Here is a 20,806-nt window from a genome sequence, read left to right as displayed (position 1 = left end):
GAGCAATATTATTTTAACACTAAGTGTGAAACCCTAGAGAAGCATGTTCAGTTTTTATAAAATCTATTTTAACCCCATTGTGCCCTTCTGTTTCAATGTTGGCATACTATTTCAATTTTTTTCTGCTTGAATGGTGCCTGTGTGAGAAAACGGATTTATTTTTGAGGGAAGTGAAGTAGGAGATGGTATGCACAGCATACTGACACACAACACACAGAGCCTCCTTCTGCCATATAAATGAGTCATATACACTACTGTTCCTAAGTTTGGGGTCACATAGAAATGTCCTTGTTTTTGAAAGAAAAACACGTTTTTTTGTCCATTAAAATAACATAAATGTTATCAGAAATACAGTGTAGACATTATTAATGTTGTAAATGACTATTGTAGCTTGAAACAGCTGATTTTTTTTATGGATAATCTACATACAGAGGCCCATTATCAGCAACCATCACTGAAGATCACATACAACGCAGTGTACTACTCCCTTCACAGAACAGCGCAAACTGGCTCTAACCAGAATAGAAAGAGGAGTGGGAGGCCCTGGGGCACAACTGCGCAAGAGGACAAGTACATTAGAGTGTCTAGTTTGTCTAGTTTTACATTTAGGAATGTAAAAGTAAAAGTTGTCAAAAATATAAAATGTAAAGTACAGATACCGCAAAACTGTTCTTAAGTAGCACATTAAAGTATTTTTACTTAGGTACTATACACCACTGGCATCATATGATTTTACCCAGGTGACAAGATTTGCTGGTTCCCCCATACTGTCTATGGATGGCACATATCAACACAGGTGAGTCTAATGATGTATCTAAACCCTGGATTGCTGATGTCATATTGGCCATATTGGTACTCCCCAGAAGGAGCAGTCCTCATTAGGAATGAATGTAATTCTACAGTTTAACAATTAAATATTTTAAGGACCAAATTACATGTATTTAAGCATTTTGTTGTTGTAGCGGAAACAGTAAAATTAGTCATTTCTAAAAACAATACTTTAAGGAAAATTGTTTTATTAAATTGTTTTTTTAAATGTATAGCGCACATCTGAGTGGTCATCTAGTGTATATATAAATCATTGGGTGAGTCCACAACTACGTGACATTGTTTAATAGACAACTGAGGTTCAGTCTTGTTTAGGGACATGTTCATTACGTAGCCTTATGCATCCATTTGCCTGCTTCGAAAGTGCTGATAAAAAAAATATTTCAATTTCACAACCTGTCACATTAATAACTACAGGAACCAGAATGCACCACAACAGTCGGCCAATAGTATCGCAGGTTGTTTTGAGGCGTTGAATGCACGCGGTGGTTTTTCACTTCCTGGTTAAAGATGGCGGATGAGAATGAGACAGCACCGAAGCCGGAGAAAGAAGAGGAGGTAGAAGACGACCATGGACATTGCAGTGATTGCGAAAATGAAGAGCATCACTTTGATGATGGGTAAGAGTGCACACTTGTTTTTAGCACTATAGAAAACGTGTCATGATATTGCGCTCGTTTTAAAGATACGATGCAAGCTAAACTCAGCTGGGCTTGAGCAAACCCAATTCAACTAATCCCTCCCACTTTCTTTTGGATGATTGGTGATAACGGTTTAACGTTACTTATTGCCTGCCTTTCGCTCTGATTTGATCTAAATCGGTTATTTTCCTGTTATGGGCAGGGTTTCATGCTGTTCCTCCTTTTGCTTTTATTGCGAGGCATGACGTTAGCTAACTACAATTGGTCACTGTACAAGAAATCGAACCATATTATGATCAATTACATACAATTATGCGGTGAAAACCAACACAAATCAGATTGTAGTACAATATTAAATTGGAACACTTTATTTCGAATAGAGAACAGCGCCCAAAAATGTTAAATACGTCTTAAGTCAAATGCGAAACTGATAACGTTAGCTAACTAGCTAGCCAGCTATGCCTTTTTACGACGTTTACTTGTTAGTTAGCTGACTCTCGAACTTTTGACGCTGTCTGTCAAAAATAACAAATATATTCAGGTACATAATGATGCATCGTCTTGTCTTTTCATCACAGTAACACCAGCATGATAGGTGCTAAATGCTTTAGCATAGATGGCTCATTCCTACCATGCGGTGCCTTTTCTATCCCCAGGAACTGTCACTTATTTAGTGTAAAATGTGAATTCCAAAAACCTTTCAATATAAGGTCAGGTGTACTTTACCACAGAACTATGGCATTTGAAAGGGAATTTTATTCATTTTGAACATTATTCATCAACTTACATGACAAATATAAGCCTTATAATAATATTTTAAATCTTCATTATTTTATAGCCCAAGTTAAATTCTCATGTCAATAACCTTTTTTTTTCATGGTTATTGTATTTATTTAAGATTTTTCTTTGTGTCCTTGATATCACTTTCCACCCTGTTAGTCTGTTGTAATTCTCCATTTAAAGAAAACAACCCCTTTCTAAAATGACATCACATTCAGGAAGTTGCATCATTTCTTTGGTGGGAAAACTGTGGTGCAAAGGTACAACAATATAAACACATTTGTATCTATTTTTCCATGTTGTTAGTCTGTATTTCCCACTCATACATTTCCACCCTGTTACATTTAAAATATATATATTTTATTTAACCTTTATTTAATCAGGTAGGCCAGTTGAGAACAAGTTCTAATTTCAACTGCGACCTGGCCAAGATAAAGTAAAGCAGTGCGACAAAAACAACAGTTACACATGGGATAAACAAATGTACAGTCAATAACACAATAGGAAAATATATGTACAGTGTGTGCAAATGTAAGATTAGGGTGGTAAAGGCAATAAATGGGCCATGGTGGTGAAATTATTACAGTTTAGAGTGATAGATGTGCAGATGATGATGTGCAATTAGAAATACTGGGGTGTAAAAAAAGTCAATAACAATATGGGGATGAGGTAGTTGGGTGGGCTGTGTATAGGTGCAGTGATCGGTAAACTGCTCTGACAGCTGATGCTTAAAGTTAGTGAGAGAGATGTCTCCAGCTAAAGTGATTTTTGCAATTCGTTCCAGTCATTGGCAGCAGAGAACTGTAAGGAAAGGCAGCCAAAGGAGGTGTTGGCTTTGGGGATGACCAGTGAAATATACCTGCTGGAGCCCGTGCTACGGGTAGGTGTTGCTATGGTGACCGAGATAAGGCGGGGCTTTACCAAGCAAAGACTTATAGATGACCTGGAGCCAGTGGGTTTGGCGACGAATATGTAGCGAGGGCCAGCCAACGAGAGCATACAGGTCGCAGTGGTGGGTAATATATGGGGCTTTGGTGAGAAAACGAATGGTACTGAGATTACATCCAATTTGCTGAGGAGAGTGATTGAGGATATTTTGTAAATGACATCGCCAAAGTCAAGGATCGGTTGGATAGTCAGTTTTACGAGGGTATGTTTGTCAGCATGAGTGAAGGATCGTTTGTTGCGAAATAGGAAGCCGATTCCAGATTTAATTTTGGATTGGAGATGGATGCTTAATGTGAGTCTGGAAGGAGAGTTTACAGTCTAACCAGACACCTATGTATTTATTGTTGTCCACATATTCTAAGTCAGAACCATTCAGAGTTGTGATGCTAGTCGGGCGGGTGGGTGTGGGCAGCAATCTGTTGAAGAGCATGCATTTAGGAGCAGTTGGAGGCCACGGAAAGAGTGTTTGGCATTGAAACTCGTTTGGAGTTTTTTTAACAGTGTCCAAAAGAGGGCCAGACGTATACAGAATGGTGTCGTCTGCGTAGAGGTGGATCAGAGAATCACCAGCATCCAGAGCAATATCATTGATATACAGTTGAAGTCAGAAGTTCACATACACTTAGGTTTGAGTCATTAAAACTTGTTTTTCAAACACTCCACAAATGTCTTGTTAACAGACTATAGTTTTGGCAAGTCGGTTAGGACATCTACTGTGTGCATGACACAAGTAATTTTTCCAACAATTGTTTACAGACGGATTATTTCACTTATAATTCACTGTATCACAATTCCAGTGGGTCAGAAGTTTACATACACTAAGTTGACTGTGCCTTTAAACAGCTTGGAATATTCCAGAAAATGTGGTCATGGCTTTAGAAGCTTCTGATAGGCTAATTGACATAAATTCAGTCAATTGGAGGTGTACCTGTGAATGTATTTCAAGGCCTACCATCAAACTCGGTGCCTCTTTCCTTGACATCTTGGGAAAATCTAAAGAAATCAGCCAAGACCTCAGAAAATGGACAATGACCCCAAGCATACTTACAAAGTTGTGGCAAAATGGCTTAAGGACAACAAAGTCAAGGTATTGGAGTGGCCATCACAAAGCCCTGACCTCAATCCTATAGAAAATGTGTGGGTAGAACTGAAAAGGCCTGTGCGAGCAAGGAGGCCTACAAACCTGACTCAGTTACACCAGCTCTGTCAGGAGGAATGGGCCAAAATTCACCCAACTTATTGTGGGAAGCTTGTGGAAGGCTACTCGAAACGTTTGACCCAAGTTAAACAATTTAAAGGCAATGCTACCAAATTCTAATTGAGTGTATGTAAACTTCTGACCCACTGGGAATGTGATGAAAAATTAAAGCTGAACTAAATAGTTCTCTATTATTTTGACATTTCACATTCTTACATTTAAAGTGGTGATCCTAACAGACCTAAGACGGGGAATTTTCACTAGGATTAAATGTCAGGAATTGTGAAAAACTGAGTTTAAATGTATTTGGCTAAGGTGTATGTAAACTTCCAACTTCAACTGTATACAGAGAAAAGAGTCGTCGTCCCGAGAATTGAACCCTGTGGCACCCCATAGAGACTGCCAGAGGTCCGGAATACAGGCCCTCTGATTTGACACTGAACTCTGTCTGAGAAGTAGTTGGGGAACCAGGTGAGGTAGTCATTTGAGAAACGAAGGCTATTGAGTCTGCAGATAAGAATGCGGTGATTGACAGTCGAAAGCATTGGCCCGGTCGATGAAGACTGCTGCACAGTACTGTCTTTTATCAATGGCGGTTATGATATCGTTTAGGACCTTGAACATAGCTGAGGTGCACCTATGACCACCTCGGAAAACCAGATTGCATAGTGGAGAAGGTACGGTGGGTTTCGAAATGGTCGGTGATCTGTTTGTTAACTTGGCTTTCCAAGACTTAGAAAGGCAGGGCAGGATGGATATAGGTCTAACAGTTTAGGTCTAGTCTCTCCCCCTTTTGAAGAGGGGGATGACCGTGGCAGCTTTCCGATCTTTTAGTGTCTCAGATGACCACACATGCTGACCACACTGCTCGCATTGCAAAATAAATATACACATGCATGTTTTTCAATCATTGCACCCACACTGCTCGCGTGCGCCAACCAGCGTCTGCGTTGCCAGGCGCTAACATATAAGTTGGTTCTATTTGTGACGCTGAACACGGTGCAAGTCCTGCCTCTACCATCTCCTCATTGGTTTATAGAAGCAGATACCCACGTGCCATCGCCTCATTGGTTATTCCTACTTGGGTGATTGAAAGATGAACTGACGTCGGTCGGTCGTGGTAATCCACCTTTTTATTATGAAAGTTAGATGCCAATCTAAAGATGCCATATAAAGTCCAAAGAAGATAAAGCCTGGAAGGAGGAGAGATGACTAGAAATGATTTGGTTGATAGTTTTATTTGTGGATTAATTGTCGGAGTAGAGGACCTTGGGATTTTCAGGTAAAATAACAACGGTCATATCCTATGACAAATTAGCTAGCAACAGCAAGCTAGCTAAATATGACAAATTAGCTAGCAACTGCAGGCTAGCTGGCTAAATTGCCATAAATGTCCCTTGATTAATATAACTGGTTCAGAGTTTTTGATATTTCAACCTGCGTGTCGTGATCGCGTTTGGTGTGGGGGGACAAAATACATTTGTGTGCGTCCGGTTTGGGTATGGCGTAAGTTATAGAGAAAATTAACCACTTTTCATACGTTTGATAGAGAAGTTAAAATCCTGTTCAAGTGTTCACCATTATACTAGCTCAATCTTGCTCACTCAGAGAGCTATGGCTAATTTGTGTTCCAAATCTCCACCCAGTTAGGTTCTACCCTGTTAGTTGGAAAATGCACCCCAACAAATAAGTGCCTGAGTTTGACAAAAATATTTTTCTGATAGAATGCACAGAAAAAAAATATACATTTTTTTCCCCAAAAAGTTACGAGGTCCAAAAAGCACCGCATATTTGGAATGACCAAGTTAAGCTAGGTGACAAGTGTCTGACATGAGAGATACATTTGATGCCGGAAATCTCAGACTTCAGTGCATTCAAGACAACTGGGAACTTGGGGGGTATGACATTTGGAAACGAGCTCCGACTGGAGAAAAATATTCTGAACAGTCATCCATCTTGGAATTCCAAGTCGGAAACACAGGCATCTTTCTAGAGCGCCGACTTGAGCGTTATTTTGCCAGACGAAAATGTAAGTAACTGCTCTTAAGATTCATTCTGTAAATTGCGGGGTTGACCTAACCATATAGTGACATGTAGCAATTTGTTTAGCTGGGAGGCAGCCATGCTCAAAACTCTCTTGGTTGCATTGAAGCTATTGGTTCTGCCAACAATCAACAACCTATTTAAACTGGGTATGGATTACAGCCCTTGTGTGGCTTGATGTCAGCGTGTATGCGAGCATCTGGAACCCTGCAAGGTAGCCAAATAAGTTAACACAAATATTTTAATAGCTAACATTAGTTCGCTAAATGAAAGGTTGAATGGTTCTGGATGGTAGTTAGGCTCGACTGCTGGAATGGAAGCCTGTTGAATAAGCCATTGAATGCTTGGTCGTCTATTGTTCCTGTCAGTGTCCCCTTAACATCCCTCATACAAACGCGTTCATACACACACAGACACTCATAGCCACACTCACTCCCCCCGGGGGGTCATGTGATTTTACCATCTGTCCTGGTGTTACAAATACATGCCAGTCCCTAGCCTCACTCCCCTCTTGGACGCTAATGGGATCATCCCCTGTTCTTTTAAGTATACTGCTGTCTCCCTGTCCTGCACAGGAAATGGGCATCGGGGTGGGGGCTCTTCTAGAGTCCTTGGTGGTCAGGGGATGGAGGAATAACTCCAACCACTTTAAACTAGCTTAGGGATAAACTGTAAGTTATCTGTATTTGGGACAAAAACATGCTTGTTTCCAACATATCTTATCTTATAAGATACTGGGTATTCTAGGTTGGTAATGAAGAGGACTGAAACAGTTGTGGCATTCTCCTGGCCTATGGAAAGTCTTAGTTACATGTTTTTTGTTGTTGTCCTATGGTAGTGACAAGGGCCAGGGAGATGACAGCGGTGCCAAGAAGAAGAAAAACAAAAAGAAGAAGAAGAAGTCTGGGGCAAATAAAGAACCTGCAGAGGAGGATCCGCTAGGCAAGGTAGATGTATGTACATGTGTGTCGGCCACATGAGTGAGTGTTGGGGCAAATGTTTTTGCTTTGTGTTCCTTTGAGAGAGAGGAGTTCGAGAAAGACCGACATTGACTTATTGTTCTGTAACTTTTGAAAACGGCCTCTACAAAACTGAATGGAGATTAGTTGGTGTGTTTTTGATTGTCTATGAAGATCGTTTTACATTTGGCAATTTGTTTCCTTTTCAACCCTACATTACTCTCTTTCTCTCTCTACACAGGTGAACTCGCTGCCTGCTGATAAGCTGCAGGAGATCCAAAAGGCCATTGAACTGTTCTCTGTGGGCCAGGGCCCTGCCAAAACCATGGAGGAGGCAAGCCGACGCAGCTACCAGTTCTGGGACACACAGCCCGTCCCCAAGCTAGGTATGACATTTTGCAGGGGTACCGAAATGTCTCCAGAACCTCACTGTAGTGACTAGTAGGGATTAACACGGGTAACCGGGATCCCGGGACTGTACAAATTTCCCCCCAAAGTTGCACTAATGCAATTCCACAAAATACACGTGCCATTTTATTTTTGCCAAACTGCTCATCATCCAAACAGGTTGTCTCATGGAAGCCTTGAACCTAGCGTATATAATTCACACAGTCACCATAAATTCAAAACTTGTGCATAATATATACTGCCTGACTCGAATGCAGTTTAGACTTTTCATCAGAACTAAAAATTAGATCCTGGTCCGACCCAATCTCGGTGAGCTGAAAACCCGAGCCCTGGTCCGACGTCACAGAAATGCCAGATTTCTAGAAAACAGTAGCCTATATTGATTTAAACTGGTGTTGAGAACAATGCAGAGGCGGGCAGAAGTGGAGTGAAGAGACGAGGAAACAGCCATTGGGCCTTAGAAAAAGAGCAGAGAGAGGAAAACACACCGTAGTTATACAAGTGGATTTTGCTCTTCACTCAGCTTAGTAGCCTGTTCTACTCCCTACCGAAAGCCTGTGCTTTTGTTTCACTGTATCTATGTATATTTGGCTGGACAAGTGGAAGTGGTAGCTCATTTATTAGTTTGCTGATTTATCACTGATCAGAAACATTTAGCTTGCGGTAATGTTGCCTCAATCAAGTTTATTATTATTTATCTATTGACTCATATAGGACAATAGTACTATCATCCCAATCCCACTGAAACCCAAAATCCTGACTCCTGTCCCGCATGATCAGCAAACGGTATGAGAGCAGATATGGATATTGTTTTAAACAGAGTTTGTCCCTGATAAGATTCCTTGATATTTTAAACAATGTCCTTTCTTTATCTCCGTTATTCATGATTTGCTATCTGTATAATTATCAACTTGATTTAGACAAATGGGTGATATTCTGTCATTGGTTGAGTTTATCTAGCAAGCTTAACGACTTTGGTCTTTTGACCTTTTGTTTGACTGCCTTTTAAAGTTTGTATGATTTGACAACTCTATGGCCTACTCGGGGTGTGCTCTGTGCGCGTCCCCGGGGTGCACTCTGCGCGTCCCTGGGGTGCGCTCTGTGTGGAGAGCCTAGGCTTACTGCTGAAATGTACTGAATTAATTCAGGAACATAACGCTCTGAATTTATGAAGGGCCTGTTTCGCAATTCAAAATAATGTCATTGACGATCTTATCATTACTAACATTACTAGATATCAGTTTCACTCGCTTAGAAATCTTTACATGGTGGCGCAGCGACAGTTATTTTGGGAGAACCCCGGGTGACCATATCTTGGATTTAAATGCTTTAAATGGGCACCTCCATTTTTTTTCTCTCCATTATTTACCCGAATATGTTGATTGTTTTTGACAGACCGTGTCACAAGATCAGGAGTCAGGATGAATTTGAATTATTCCCGATGTTGAAACTTGGTAGATTTTCAGGAAAAGATGAATCCCTAGTCACTATGGATGAGCATTTGAAGGAATTTCACTATTCGAGTAATATCATGACATTTTTCCAGATAGGCAAAATAATGTATATAAAAATATATACAGTGGGGGGGGGAAGTATTTAGTCAGCCACCAATTGTGCAAGTTCTCCCACTTAAAAAGATGAGGCCTGTAATTTTCATCATAGGTACACTTCAACTATGACAGACAAAATGAGAAAAAAATTCCAGAAAATCACAGGATTTTAATGAATTTATTTGCAAATTATGGTGGAAAACAAGTATTTGGTCACCAACAAACAAGCAAGATTTCTGTCTCTCACAGACCTGTTGTAACTTCTTCTTTAAGAGGCTCCTCTGTCCTCCACTCGTTACCTGTATCAATGGAACCTGTTTGAACTTGTTATCAGTATAAAAGACACCTGTCCACAACCTCAAACAGTCACACTCCAAACTCCACTATGGCCAAGACCAAAGAGCAGTTTGTTAAAGGACACCTGAAAAACAAAATTGTAGACCTGCACCAGGCTGGGAAGACTGAATCTGCAATAGGTAAGCAGCTTGGTTTGAAGAAATCAACTGTGGGAGCAATTATTAGGAAATGGAAGACATACAAGACCACTGATAATCTCCCTCGATCTGGGGCTCCACGCAAGATGTTACCCCGTGGGGTCAAAATGATCACAAGAACGGTGTGCAAAAATCCCAGAACCACACGGGGGGACCTAGTGAATGACCAGCAGAGAGCTGGGGCCAAAGTAACAAAGCCTACCATCAGTAACACACTACGCCGCCAGGGACTCAAATTCTGCAGTGCCAGACGTGTCTCCCTGCTTAAGCCAGTACATGTCCAGGCCCGTCTGAAGTTTGCTAGAGAGCATTTGGATGATCCAGAAGAAGATTGGGAGAATGCCATATGGTCAGATGAAACCAAAATATAACTTTTTAGTAAAAACTCAACTCGTCGTGTTTGGAGGACAAAGAATGCTGAGTTTCATCCAAAGAACACCATACCTACTGTGAAGTATGGGGGTAGAAACATCATGCTTTGGGGCTGTTTTTCTGCAAAGCGACCAGGATGACTGATCCGTGTAAAGGAAAGAATGAATGGGGCCATATATCGTGAGATTTTGAGTGAAAACCTCCTTCCATCAGCAAGGGGATTGAAGATGAAACGTGGCTGGGTCTTTCAGCATGACAATGATCCCAAACACACCGCCCGGGCAACGAAGGAGTGGCTTCGTAAGAAGCATTTCAAGGTCCTGGAGTGGCCTAGCCAGTCTCCAGATCTGAACCCCATAGAAAATCTTTGGAGGGAGTTGAAAGTCCGTGTTGCCCAGCAACAGCCCCAAAACATCACTGCTCTAGAGGAGATATGCATGGAGGAGGAATGGGCCAAAATACCAGCAACAGTGTGTGAAAACCTTGTGAAGACTTACAGAAAACGTTTAACCTCTGTCATTGCCAACAAAGGATATATAACAAAGTATTGAGAAACTTATGTTATTGACCAACTACTTATTTTCCACCATAATTTGCAAATAAATTCACTAAAAATCCTACAATGTGATTTTCTGGATTTCTTTTCTCATTTTGTCTGTCATAGTTGAAGTGTACCTATGATGAAAATTACAGGCCTCATCTTTTCAAGTGGGAGAACTTGCACAATTGGTGGCTGACTAAATACTTTTTTGCCCCACTGTATAAATGTTTGAAGTTGGGACCTGGCTTGCTTCGCAGCCTGCATGACTTGGGAGAGAGGTGCCGCTCCTCTTGCATGCAGCAGTGCGACGGATAGTCAGGGGTCGGCGTGTTTGACACAGGAGAGAGACAGTACCCATACACACTTGCCCTAGTTACACAAACTTGTAGATGTCATAGGTTATCTATCTTTCCATCTGGTAGTGCCTGTCTTGACTGCATCAATTCAATGTGAAGAGGCTAGCTATGTTAGCCAGCTAACTCTTAGCTAGCTGCAGTGCATTCGGAAAGTATTCAGACCTTGACTTTTTTCAGATTTTGTTATGTTCCCGCCTTATTCGAAAATGTATTAAATACTTTTTCTCCCTCATCATAACGATGACGCGAAACCAGGTTTTTAGAAATTGAAAAAACATTTACATAAGTATTCAGAACCTTTACATAGTACTTTGTTGAAGCACCTTTGGCAGCGATTACAGCCTCAAAGTTTCTTGGGTATGACACTGCAATCTTGGCACACATTGATTTGGGGAGTTTCTCCCATTCTTCTCTGCAGATCCTCCCAAGCTCTGTCAGGTTTAGTGGGGAGCGTTGCGGCACAGCTATTTTCAGGTCTCTCCAGAAATGTTAGATCGGGTTCAAGTCCGGGCTCTGGCTGGGCCACTCAAGGACATTCAGAGACTTGTCCCGAAACCACTCCTGTGTTGTCCTTTGGGAAGGTGGACCTTCGCATCAGTCAGGTCCTGAGCGCTCTGGAGCAGTTTTTCATCAAGGATCTCTTTGTACTTTTCGCCATTCATCTTTCCCTCAAACCTGACTAGTCTCCCAGTCCCTGCAGCTGAAAAACATCCCCACAGCATGATGCTGCTACCACCTGTAGGGATGGTGCCAGGTTTCCTCCAGACTTGGCATTCAGGCCAAATAATTCAAACTTGGTTTCATCAGACCAGAGAATGTTATTTCTCATGGTCTGATAGCAAACTCCAAATGGGCTATGATTTCAGTCTGGCCACTCCACCATAAAGGCCTGATTGGTGGAGTGCTGCAAAGATGGTTGTCCATCTGGAAGGTTCTCCCATCTCCACAGAGGAACTCTGTAGCTCTGTCCGTGACCAAGAACCATCGGGTTCTTGGTCACGTCACCTCCATGACCAAGGCCCTTCTCCCTTGATTGCTCAGTTTGGCCGGGCGGCCAGCTCTAGGAAGAGTCTTGGTGGTTCCAAATTTCTTGCATTTAACCACTGTGCTCTTGGGGAGCTTCACTGCTGCAGACAGTTTTTGGTACCCGTGCCTCGACACAATCCTATTTTGGAGCTCTACGGACAATTCCTTCATGGCTTGTTTTTTTTCTTCTGACATGCACTGTCACCTGTGGGACCTTATATAGACAGGTGTGTTCCTTTCCAAATCATGTCCAATCAATTCAATTTACCACAGGTGGACTCCAAGTTGTAGAAACATCTCAAGGATGCTCAATGGAAACAGGATGCACCAGAGCTCAATTTCGAGTCGCATAGCAAAGGGTCTGAATAATAATGGATTAAAAAAATCTAATTTTCTCAACCTGTTTTCACTTTGTCATTATGGGGTATTATGTGTAGATTAATGAAAAAAACAAAACCATTTAATCCATTTTAGAATAAAGCTGTAACTTAACAAAATGTGGAAAAAGTCAAGGGGGCTGAATACTTTCCTAATGCGTTGTACCTAAGCTAATTGAGTCTGTTTTGCTGCACTTCGTGTCCTTGTTTACAACAACTCCATTCAGAATAAACAACAACAACAACAACAACCTACCTGATGATTGCTCGGTGTTGCCTTCTTCTCATTTAGTTAACTTATTTTCGTAATTTGAATTCCATTTCGCATTGGTCTCAGATCTTCCATGTTGCTTGCTACACATGAAGCTAGTGCCACGTTGATTGGCTGACAATAACAGAAGTGTGAAACCCGTGTTGGCTACGTTGTCATTTTATGGGTCGCACGTCATAAAAAAGACATTGAAAGTGTTGTTTTTATTGAATTAAGAATTTAAAATGTCATGGTGTATCCTTGTGTAGCAATGTTACATACACTGAAAAAAAGTATATATATGCAACATGCAACAATTTCTAAATGTTTACTGAGTTACAGTTCATATAAGGAAATCAGTCAATTGAAATAAATGTGTATTAGGCCCTAATCTACGGATTTCACATGACTGGGAATACAGATATGCCTCTGTTGGTCACAGATACCTTAAAAAAAAAAAAAAAAAGTTGGTGTGGACCAGAACCTGTCAGTATCTGGTGTGACCACAATTTGCCTCATGTACCGTGCCACATCTCCTTCGCATAGAGATCAGGCTGTTGATTGGCATATCGAATGGTGTCCCGCTCCTCTTCAATAGCTTTGCGAAGTTGATGCATTTTGACGGGAACTGGAATACACTGTGGTACACGTTGATCCAGAGCATCCCAAACATGCTTAATGGGTGACATGTCTGGTGAGTATGCAGGCCATGGAAGAATTGGGACATTTTTCAGCTTCCAGGAATTGTGTACAAATCCTTGCAACATGGGCTGTGCATTATCATGCTTCAACATGATGCGATGGTGGCTGAATGGCATGACAATGGGCCTCAGGGTCACGGTATCTCTGTGCATTCAAATTGCCATCACTAAAATGCAATTGTTCATTGTCTGTAGCTTTATGCCTGCTCATACCATAATCCCACTGCCACCATGGGGCACTGTTCACAACATTGACATCCGCAAATCGCTCGCCGACATGACGCCATACACCTCATCTGCTTGGTTTAGTTGAAACCGGGATTCATCCGTGAAGAGCACCCTTCTCCAGCTTGCCAGTGGCCATCGAAGTTGAGCATTTCCCCACTGAAGTCAGTTACGATGCCGAACTGTAGTCAGGTGAAGACACTGGTGAGGAGGACGAACGCGCAGATGAGCTTCCCTGAGACTGTTTGACAGTTTGCAGAAATTATTTGTTCAAACCCAGTTTCATCAGCTGTCTTGGGTGGGGGTCTCGGGTTGATTCTGCAGGTGAAGAGGCCAGATCTGGATGTCCTAGGCTGACGTGGTTACACGTGGTCTGCGGTTGTGAGGCCGATTGAATGAACTGCCAAATTCTTTAACTATAGCATCGGTTTCTACCATTGCGTTTAACTTATGATAGAGAAATTAACATGGATTATTCTGGCAACCACTCTGGTGGACATTCCTGCAGTCAGCATGCCAATTGCACGCTCCCTCGGCTTGAGACATTTGTGGCATTGTGTTGTGTAACAAAACTGCACATTTTAGTGGCCTTTTATTGTCCCCAGCACAAGGTGCATCTGTGTAATGATCATGCTGATTATCAGTTTATTGATATGCCACACCTGTCAGGTGGATGGATTATCTTGGCAAAAGGGAAATGCTCAATAACGGGGATGTAAACACATTTCTGCACATTTGAAAGAGCATTTGCACATTTGAGAGAGCGAGAAGCTTTTTGTGCATATGAAACGTTTCTGGGATCTTTTATTTCGGCTCATGAAACATGGGACCAACACTTTGCATATTTTGTTTATATTTATGTTCAGTGTAGATTAATTGCATTTAGACAGGCTTTTCATTGTTAAAATTCACCTAAGATTTGTTTCTTAAATAATTACTCGCTCTGTGTAGCAATGTCACATAAATGAATTGTTAAAATAGGCATGATTTTCTTTTTTTCTTCTCAAAAGTAGTAGTGATTTTGAGGAGATTTGATATGAATAGTCCAATTGGCCTCTTTGTTTTTGGATTAAACCTACTATGATGGCTCCCAAGTGGCGCTGCGCTCCAAGGCACTGCATCTCGGTGCTAGAGGCATCACTACAGACCCTGGTTCGATCCTGGGCTGTATCACAACTGACCGTCATCGGTAGTCACAGGGCTGCACACAATTGGCCAGCGTCGTCCGGATTAGGGGAGGGTTTGGCCGGGGTAGGCCGCCATTGTAAAATAAAAACTTTGTTCTTAACTGACTTGCCTAGTTAAATAAAATGTATAATGCTTTGTATATTTGCGTTGAATATGCAGATTGCTAATATCCTCCTACATTGCGTTTTGTTGTTTACCTTAGGGGAGATGGTGACATCGCATGGTTCCATCGAGCCTGACAAAGACAACATCCGGGAGGAGCCCTACAGCCTTCCTCCAGGCTTCACGTGGGACGCCTTGGACCTGGGCGACGCCGCTGTGGTGAGGAGGCTCCTCTGCAACCCCTCCATCCCAGACTGAGTGTCCCAAAAACAATAGAGCGATAGCAATCAAAATACTTCACTTTTGGTTGTGGTTATTCCATCAGATGACCCCACTTTACCCTACTTAATTTAACCCTAGACCTTCCAGTCGTGGCTCAGTCTCTTCCTCTTCCTCCTCTTAGCTGAAGGAGCTGTACACTCTGCTCAATGAGAACTACGTGGAGGATGATGACAACATGTTCCGCTTCGACTACTCCCCAGAGTTCCTGCTCTGGTAACTCTTTATTACTTAGCTACGTCACCTTTGTTACTCAGCGTGTCTCATTTATGTAACACATCTCTTTCAATAGATCTCTCTCTCATGTTAGATGTGTTAAAGGCAGGAGTTGTTTTCTGACCAGCAAAACTTTGTGTTTTCTATCGTAGTTGGGAACTGACCTGTAATTGTAACGTCTCTCTCCCTCAGGGCTCTGCGTCCCCCAGGCTGGCTGCCCCAGTGGCATTGTGGGGTGAGGGTGAACTCCAACCAGAAGCTGGTGGGCTTCATCAGTGCCATCCCTGCCAACATTCGCATCTATGACCAGTCAGTTAATATGCATCATGCTCTTGTTCACACACTTTTATTACTCCCAAACTCTGTAGTATTTTAATATAGCTAACAATAGGGATGTAATATTTTATCATTTCCTGTTTTAATTTGCTGTAAGAAGTTGGACATTAAAGAGGAGGCCTTACTCACTTTAGACTGCTTTTGTCATTTAGAGACAAGAAGATGGTGGAGATCAACTTCCTGTGCGTCCACAAGAAGCTGCGCTCCAAGCGGGTAGCGCCAGTCCTGATCCGAGAGATCACCAGACGGGTCAACCTGAAGGGTATTTTCCAGGCTGTCTACACTGCTGGCGTGGTACTGCCCAAACCCGTGGGCACCTGCAGGTGGGTCACTGAGAGACGGGTCACTGAGAGACACACCAACCACACTACATGCACACCAGACAGATGCCCATCCAACCAAATTCATATGCTCGTAAACACAAAAACAAAGTAACCGAAAAGTGTTATCGTCTGTATAGGTACTGGCATCGCTCCCTGAACCCACGCAAGCTGATCGAGGTGAAGTTCTCTCACCTGAGCCGGAACATGACTATGCAACGCACCATGAAGCTGTACCGCCTGAATGAGGTGAGTCAGTGAGCAAAGCGCCATCTAGAGGCTATCCTCTGCACAACACCCGACCGGCCAGCCGCCACCCGATGCCTCTATCTGAATTGTCTATTGTGTTGACGTGAAACTCTCCATTGAAAGGGGTTACCGTGACCTTCCGTCTCCTTCTCTCCAGGCACCAAAAACGTCTGGCTTGCGACCAATGACCAGGAAGGATGTTCCGGCGGTGCATCGCCTGCTCCTGGAGTACCTGAGCCAGTTCAACCTGGCCCCAGTCATGAGCCCCGAAGAGGTGGAGCACTGGCTGCTGCCCCAGGAGAACATCATCGACACCTACCTGGTTGTGGTCAGTACCACTGTTAAAATGTACACTACCGTAGACACCCATAACATTACACATTGCAACACCCTTACACACCTAGTAAATGGTATACACTTCGTAGACCGTTACACATGACCATATATGGACACCTATCCAGGTACACTTTGTACTCTCTTCTACCTCTAGACAACATTGTTCACCTTATGTCACCTTCAGAGCTCTGGAAATGAATTTCACACATACCTAAAATGGGAGTGAATGTAAAGTTGGAGGATGTGTCTTCCCTCCCTGTGCCAGACCTCTGGGGGCAAGGTGACAGACTTCCTGAGCTTCTACACGCTCCCCTCTACTATCATGAACCATCCAGTGCACCGCAGCCTCAAGGCAGCCTACTCCTTCTACAACGTGCACACCACCACCACCCTGCTGGACCTGATGTCTGACGCACTCATTCTGGCCAAATCGGTGAGTTGGTTCTCTTGGTTCAGGCGGCTGGGGGTCGGAGGTCAAATGGGAGTTGGATTTGGGTACCAGGTCAAATATGGACTGTTTACACTGAGTAAACCAAACATTAGGAACACTTTCCTAATATTGAGTTGCACCCCCACTTTTTTTGCTCTCAGAACAGCCTCAATTTGTCGGGCCATCGACTCTACAAGGTGTCGAATGTGTTCCACAGGGATGCTGGCCCATGTTGACTCCAATACTTCCCACAGTTGTGTCAAGTTGGTTGGAAGTCATTTGGGTGGTGGACCATGCTCGATACACACGGGAAACTGTTGAGTGTGAAAAATGCAGCTGTATTGCAGTTCTTGACACAAACTGGTGCGCATGTTACCTACTACCATACCCCGTTCAAAGGCACTTAAATATTTTGTCTTGCTCATTCACCATCTGAATGGCACACATACACAATCCATATCTTAGTTGTCTCAACTTTAAATCCTCTGTCTCCTCCCCTTCATCTACACCGATTTGAAGTGGATTTAACAAGGGACAATCAATAAGGGATCATAGCATTCATCTGGTCGTTCTGTCATAGAAGTGTTTTGTATACTCAGTGAATAATTCATCTTTAACTCAATCCCTTTCCCCCATCTCTCTCCATATCCCCCTCGCTCATCCATATCTATTGTCAATATCCAGAAAGGGTTTGACGTTTTCAATGCACTGGACCTGATGGAGAATAAGACTTTCCTGGAGAAGCTCAAGTTTGGCATCGGAGACGGGAATCTACAGTATTATCTGTACAATTGGAAGTGTCCTAGCATGGGATCAGAGAAGGTGCGTCATGATGCTGCCCATAGTTCATATTTACTGATAGTTCAGTCAGTTCCTGGAGTGATGACTCTCTTTCACATCGATATAAATTATTCATGGTTATACGATGATACTGAAACAGTGTTTTGTGATACCTAGGCTGTAGTTGTTTTTTCTGGTACAAAAGGAGTGTTATGAAGGAGGGAATTATCTTGCTATCGCAGGCAGAGAAGTATACAGGACTCACAGATGTCATCATGTGGGTTCTCATTTTAACTTCTGGTGCAACTCATAAGCTTCCTTTTTCTATGGTTCACAGGTTGGCTTAGTACTACAGTGACATCCCTCTTCACCCCCTTCCCCTGGGCGTCACAGTTAGGCCAGGAGACCGCACTGACCACCTGACAGATGGACCGATGGACTTCCTGGAAAGAGAACCCACCGCCCATTTTTATTTCTTGACCTTTGAACTTTGACCTGCACTACCGCTGCCCAGCAGGGAGTCGGGGGAGTTGGTCCTTCTCCACACTCCACGCTCTCTCTCCCTCCCGTCACATGGACCTTAAGCCATTTTAGTTACCATCCCAACTGAAGTCTGTCATGATTGTACCAGATATCTTATACACACACTGCGCTATATAACACACACACGCGTAACTACACAACATACATCTACAGTAAGACAAACATGACAGGAAAATTATACTAACACATACTCACTTGATGCTAACATTTTTCTTTTCCTTCATGTGTGATGAGCTTTTTCGAAACACATCTCATCATCCCCAAAGTAAAGTGTTTAGATTTCTCTCCCTAAAAATCAAAAACATTTCAAAAGGAAGAACAACTAAACAAAAAAATAATAAGGTAATTAATATCCAAAGTGGACACAAGACAAGGGCTTCTGTTAGTTTTTTTTCTTCTCTCGCTATTGAGGCTTGAACCTGCAGATTTACTATCAACCCCTCAATTTTCTTCACTGTATGCGTTCTAGAGTTGACTCTGTACACAGCTGGCTGAGGGGTTTTGTCCTTCATATTTTTATTTTTTATTTTTTTATTAATATATTTTTTGGTCCCATCTGTACTAACTGCTGTGACCCATTCAGAAAAGCCCTGTTCAGAAGAAAATACAACGATGACCGTTAAATGGAATAGCTGTCAACAAGAACTTAACAATTTGGAGTAGTTTGGACATTTTTTTTTTTTTCTCGTTGCGGCCGGGGAGAGCAGATATCTGGAGTAGAGGAATGGTTGGGTGGGGGCTGCTGAGAGGGGGCACGGAAGGGACTGGATACTGTTTGTGGGTATAACACCTCTGTAATTGAGAATCAAAACTGTCAAGGATTTTGGGGACCTGGGCCAGGGAGGGGGCTGGGTAACACCCCAAGTAAACGTTTTGTTTTTATGTAGAGTGTTGGATGGTATGCAAACCGAAATGAAAAACGGGTCTCGTGGTTTTATGATGCAGGAAAACAAATGTGAAGATGCGGGGGATTTTTTGTGCAAAATAAAATATAGAAGTTGCTGTGAGGTTTTGTAATGGTTGCTCTCAGGTGATTTCTATTCTTTAGTTTATCATGAGGATATTCACTGGGTTACTTCTGCCTTACCCATCACCCCTTTGTGGGGTCCTTAAGAGGTGTGACTCCAAAATCAGTCAAAACAATTAATTTGGATTCTTGTTATACTTGTATTTGTTCTGTAAATAATTTCCCATGAACCTTTTGAGTTTGTTATTTTAGTGCAGACATAAAGGTTATAACATTCAAAGGAATTTAACATAATGTGGGAAGTGGGTTTAAACATCTCCCTTTACTAAATTTAAGAGATGTTTTTGAGTTGGCTCAAATGGTTGCAGACTACAATCATCTTTATAGTCACTGCACCAGTTTCCAAAATGGATGTATACTGAACAAAAGTATGAATGCAACATGCAACAATTTCATTGATATTACTGAGTTACAGTTCATATAAGGAAATCAGTCAATTGAAATAAATTCAGTAGGCCCTAATCTATTGATTTCACATGACTGGGAATGCAGATATGCATCTGTTGATACCTTAAAAACAAATGGGCCTCACAATGGGCCTCAGGATCTTATGGTATTTTTGTTCATTCAAATTGCCATCGATAAAATGCATTTGTGTTCTTTGTCAGTAGCTTATGCCTGCCCATACCATAACCCTCCCCCACCATGGGGCACTCTGACATCACCAAACCGCTCACCCACACGATACCATACACGTGGCCTGCAGTTGTGAGGCCGGTTGGACGTACTGCCAAATTCTCTAAAACGACATTGGCGGCTTAAGGTAGAGAAATAAACATACAATTCTCTGGCAACAGTTCTGGTGGATATTCCTGCAGTCAGCATGCCAATGAGACATCTGTGGCATTGTGTGACAATACTGCACATTTTAGCGGCCTTTTGTCCCCAGCACAAGGTGCACCTGTGTAATGATCATGTTGTTTAATTGGCTTCTTGATATGCCACACCTATTAGCTGGATGGATTACCTTGGCAAAGGAGAAATGCCCCCTAACAGGAATGTAAACACATTTGAGAGAAGTCATTTTTTTGTGCTTATGGAACATTTCTGGGATATTTTATTTCAAGTCATGAAACAGGACACTTTACATGTTGGGTTTATTTTTGTTTAGTGCATATTTGATCAACAAAACAGTATTGTGTCCCTAGTGTCATGCACAAACGTGATCTAATTGACCTCTCATGGAGATATACAATTTGTAAGGCACTACACACTCCAATTCCACCACTATGTGCATCATTTCCTCTGATTTTAAAGACTTTGCCATCTATCTTACTTTATTTAGTAAATGTCGGTCTTTTGC

The 20,806-nt window shown here is 42.3% G+C and overlaps 2 protein-coding genes across 4 annotated transcripts in view; both read left to right on the top strand.

The window, feature by feature from the left end:
* Positions 1 to 709, top strand: part of LOC118365235 (1-phosphatidylinositol 4,5-bisphosphate phosphodiesterase delta-3-A-like) — a 29,063-nt gene extending 28,354 nt beyond the window's left edge. For both annotated transcript variants that reach the window (XM_052490826.1, XM_052490825.1), the window contains exon 15: positions 1 to 709. This exon is cut by the window's left edge and continues 1,891 nt beyond it. The gene's annotated coding sequence lies outside the window, so the exon portion shown is untranslated.
* A 577-nt stretch (positions 710 to 1,286) lies between these two features.
* On the top strand, positions 1,287 to 19,483 carry LOC118365233 (glycylpeptide N-tetradecanoyltransferase 1-like). Of its 2 annotated transcripts, none has more exons than XM_035747281.2 (12): positions 1,287 to 1,448; positions 7,277 to 7,385; positions 7,639 to 7,783; positions 15,088 to 15,206; positions 15,391 to 15,482; positions 15,675 to 15,791; positions 15,971 to 16,141; positions 16,279 to 16,387; positions 16,545 to 16,715; positions 16,989 to 17,156; positions 17,838 to 17,975; positions 18,271 to 19,483. In XM_035747281.2, the coding sequence occupies exons 1-12, from the start codon at positions 1,339 to 1,341 to the stop codon at positions 18,289 to 18,291; spliced, it is 1,470 nt and encodes a 489-aa protein (XP_035603174.1). In that variant the 5' UTR covers positions 1,287 to 1,338; the 3' UTR covers positions 18,292 to 19,483. The 2 variants fall into 2 exon arrangements, with proteins under 2 accessions (XP_035603174.1, XP_035603171.1); XM_035747278.2 differs by having other exon boundaries at positions 7,277 to 7,391.
* The last annotated feature ends 1,323 nt before the right edge of the window (positions 19,484 to 20,806 follow it).

The sequence above is a fragment of the Oncorhynchus keta genome, chromosome 32 (genome assembly GCF_023373465.1).
Source record: "Oncorhynchus keta strain PuntledgeMale-10-30-2019 chromosome 32, Oket_V2, whole genome shotgun sequence".
Lineage (NCBI taxonomy): Eukaryota > Metazoa > Chordata > Actinopteri > Salmoniformes > Salmonidae > Oncorhynchus > Oncorhynchus keta.
Note: the sequence above shows the minus strand (reverse complement) of the source record. Positions and strands in the feature narration are given on the sequence as shown.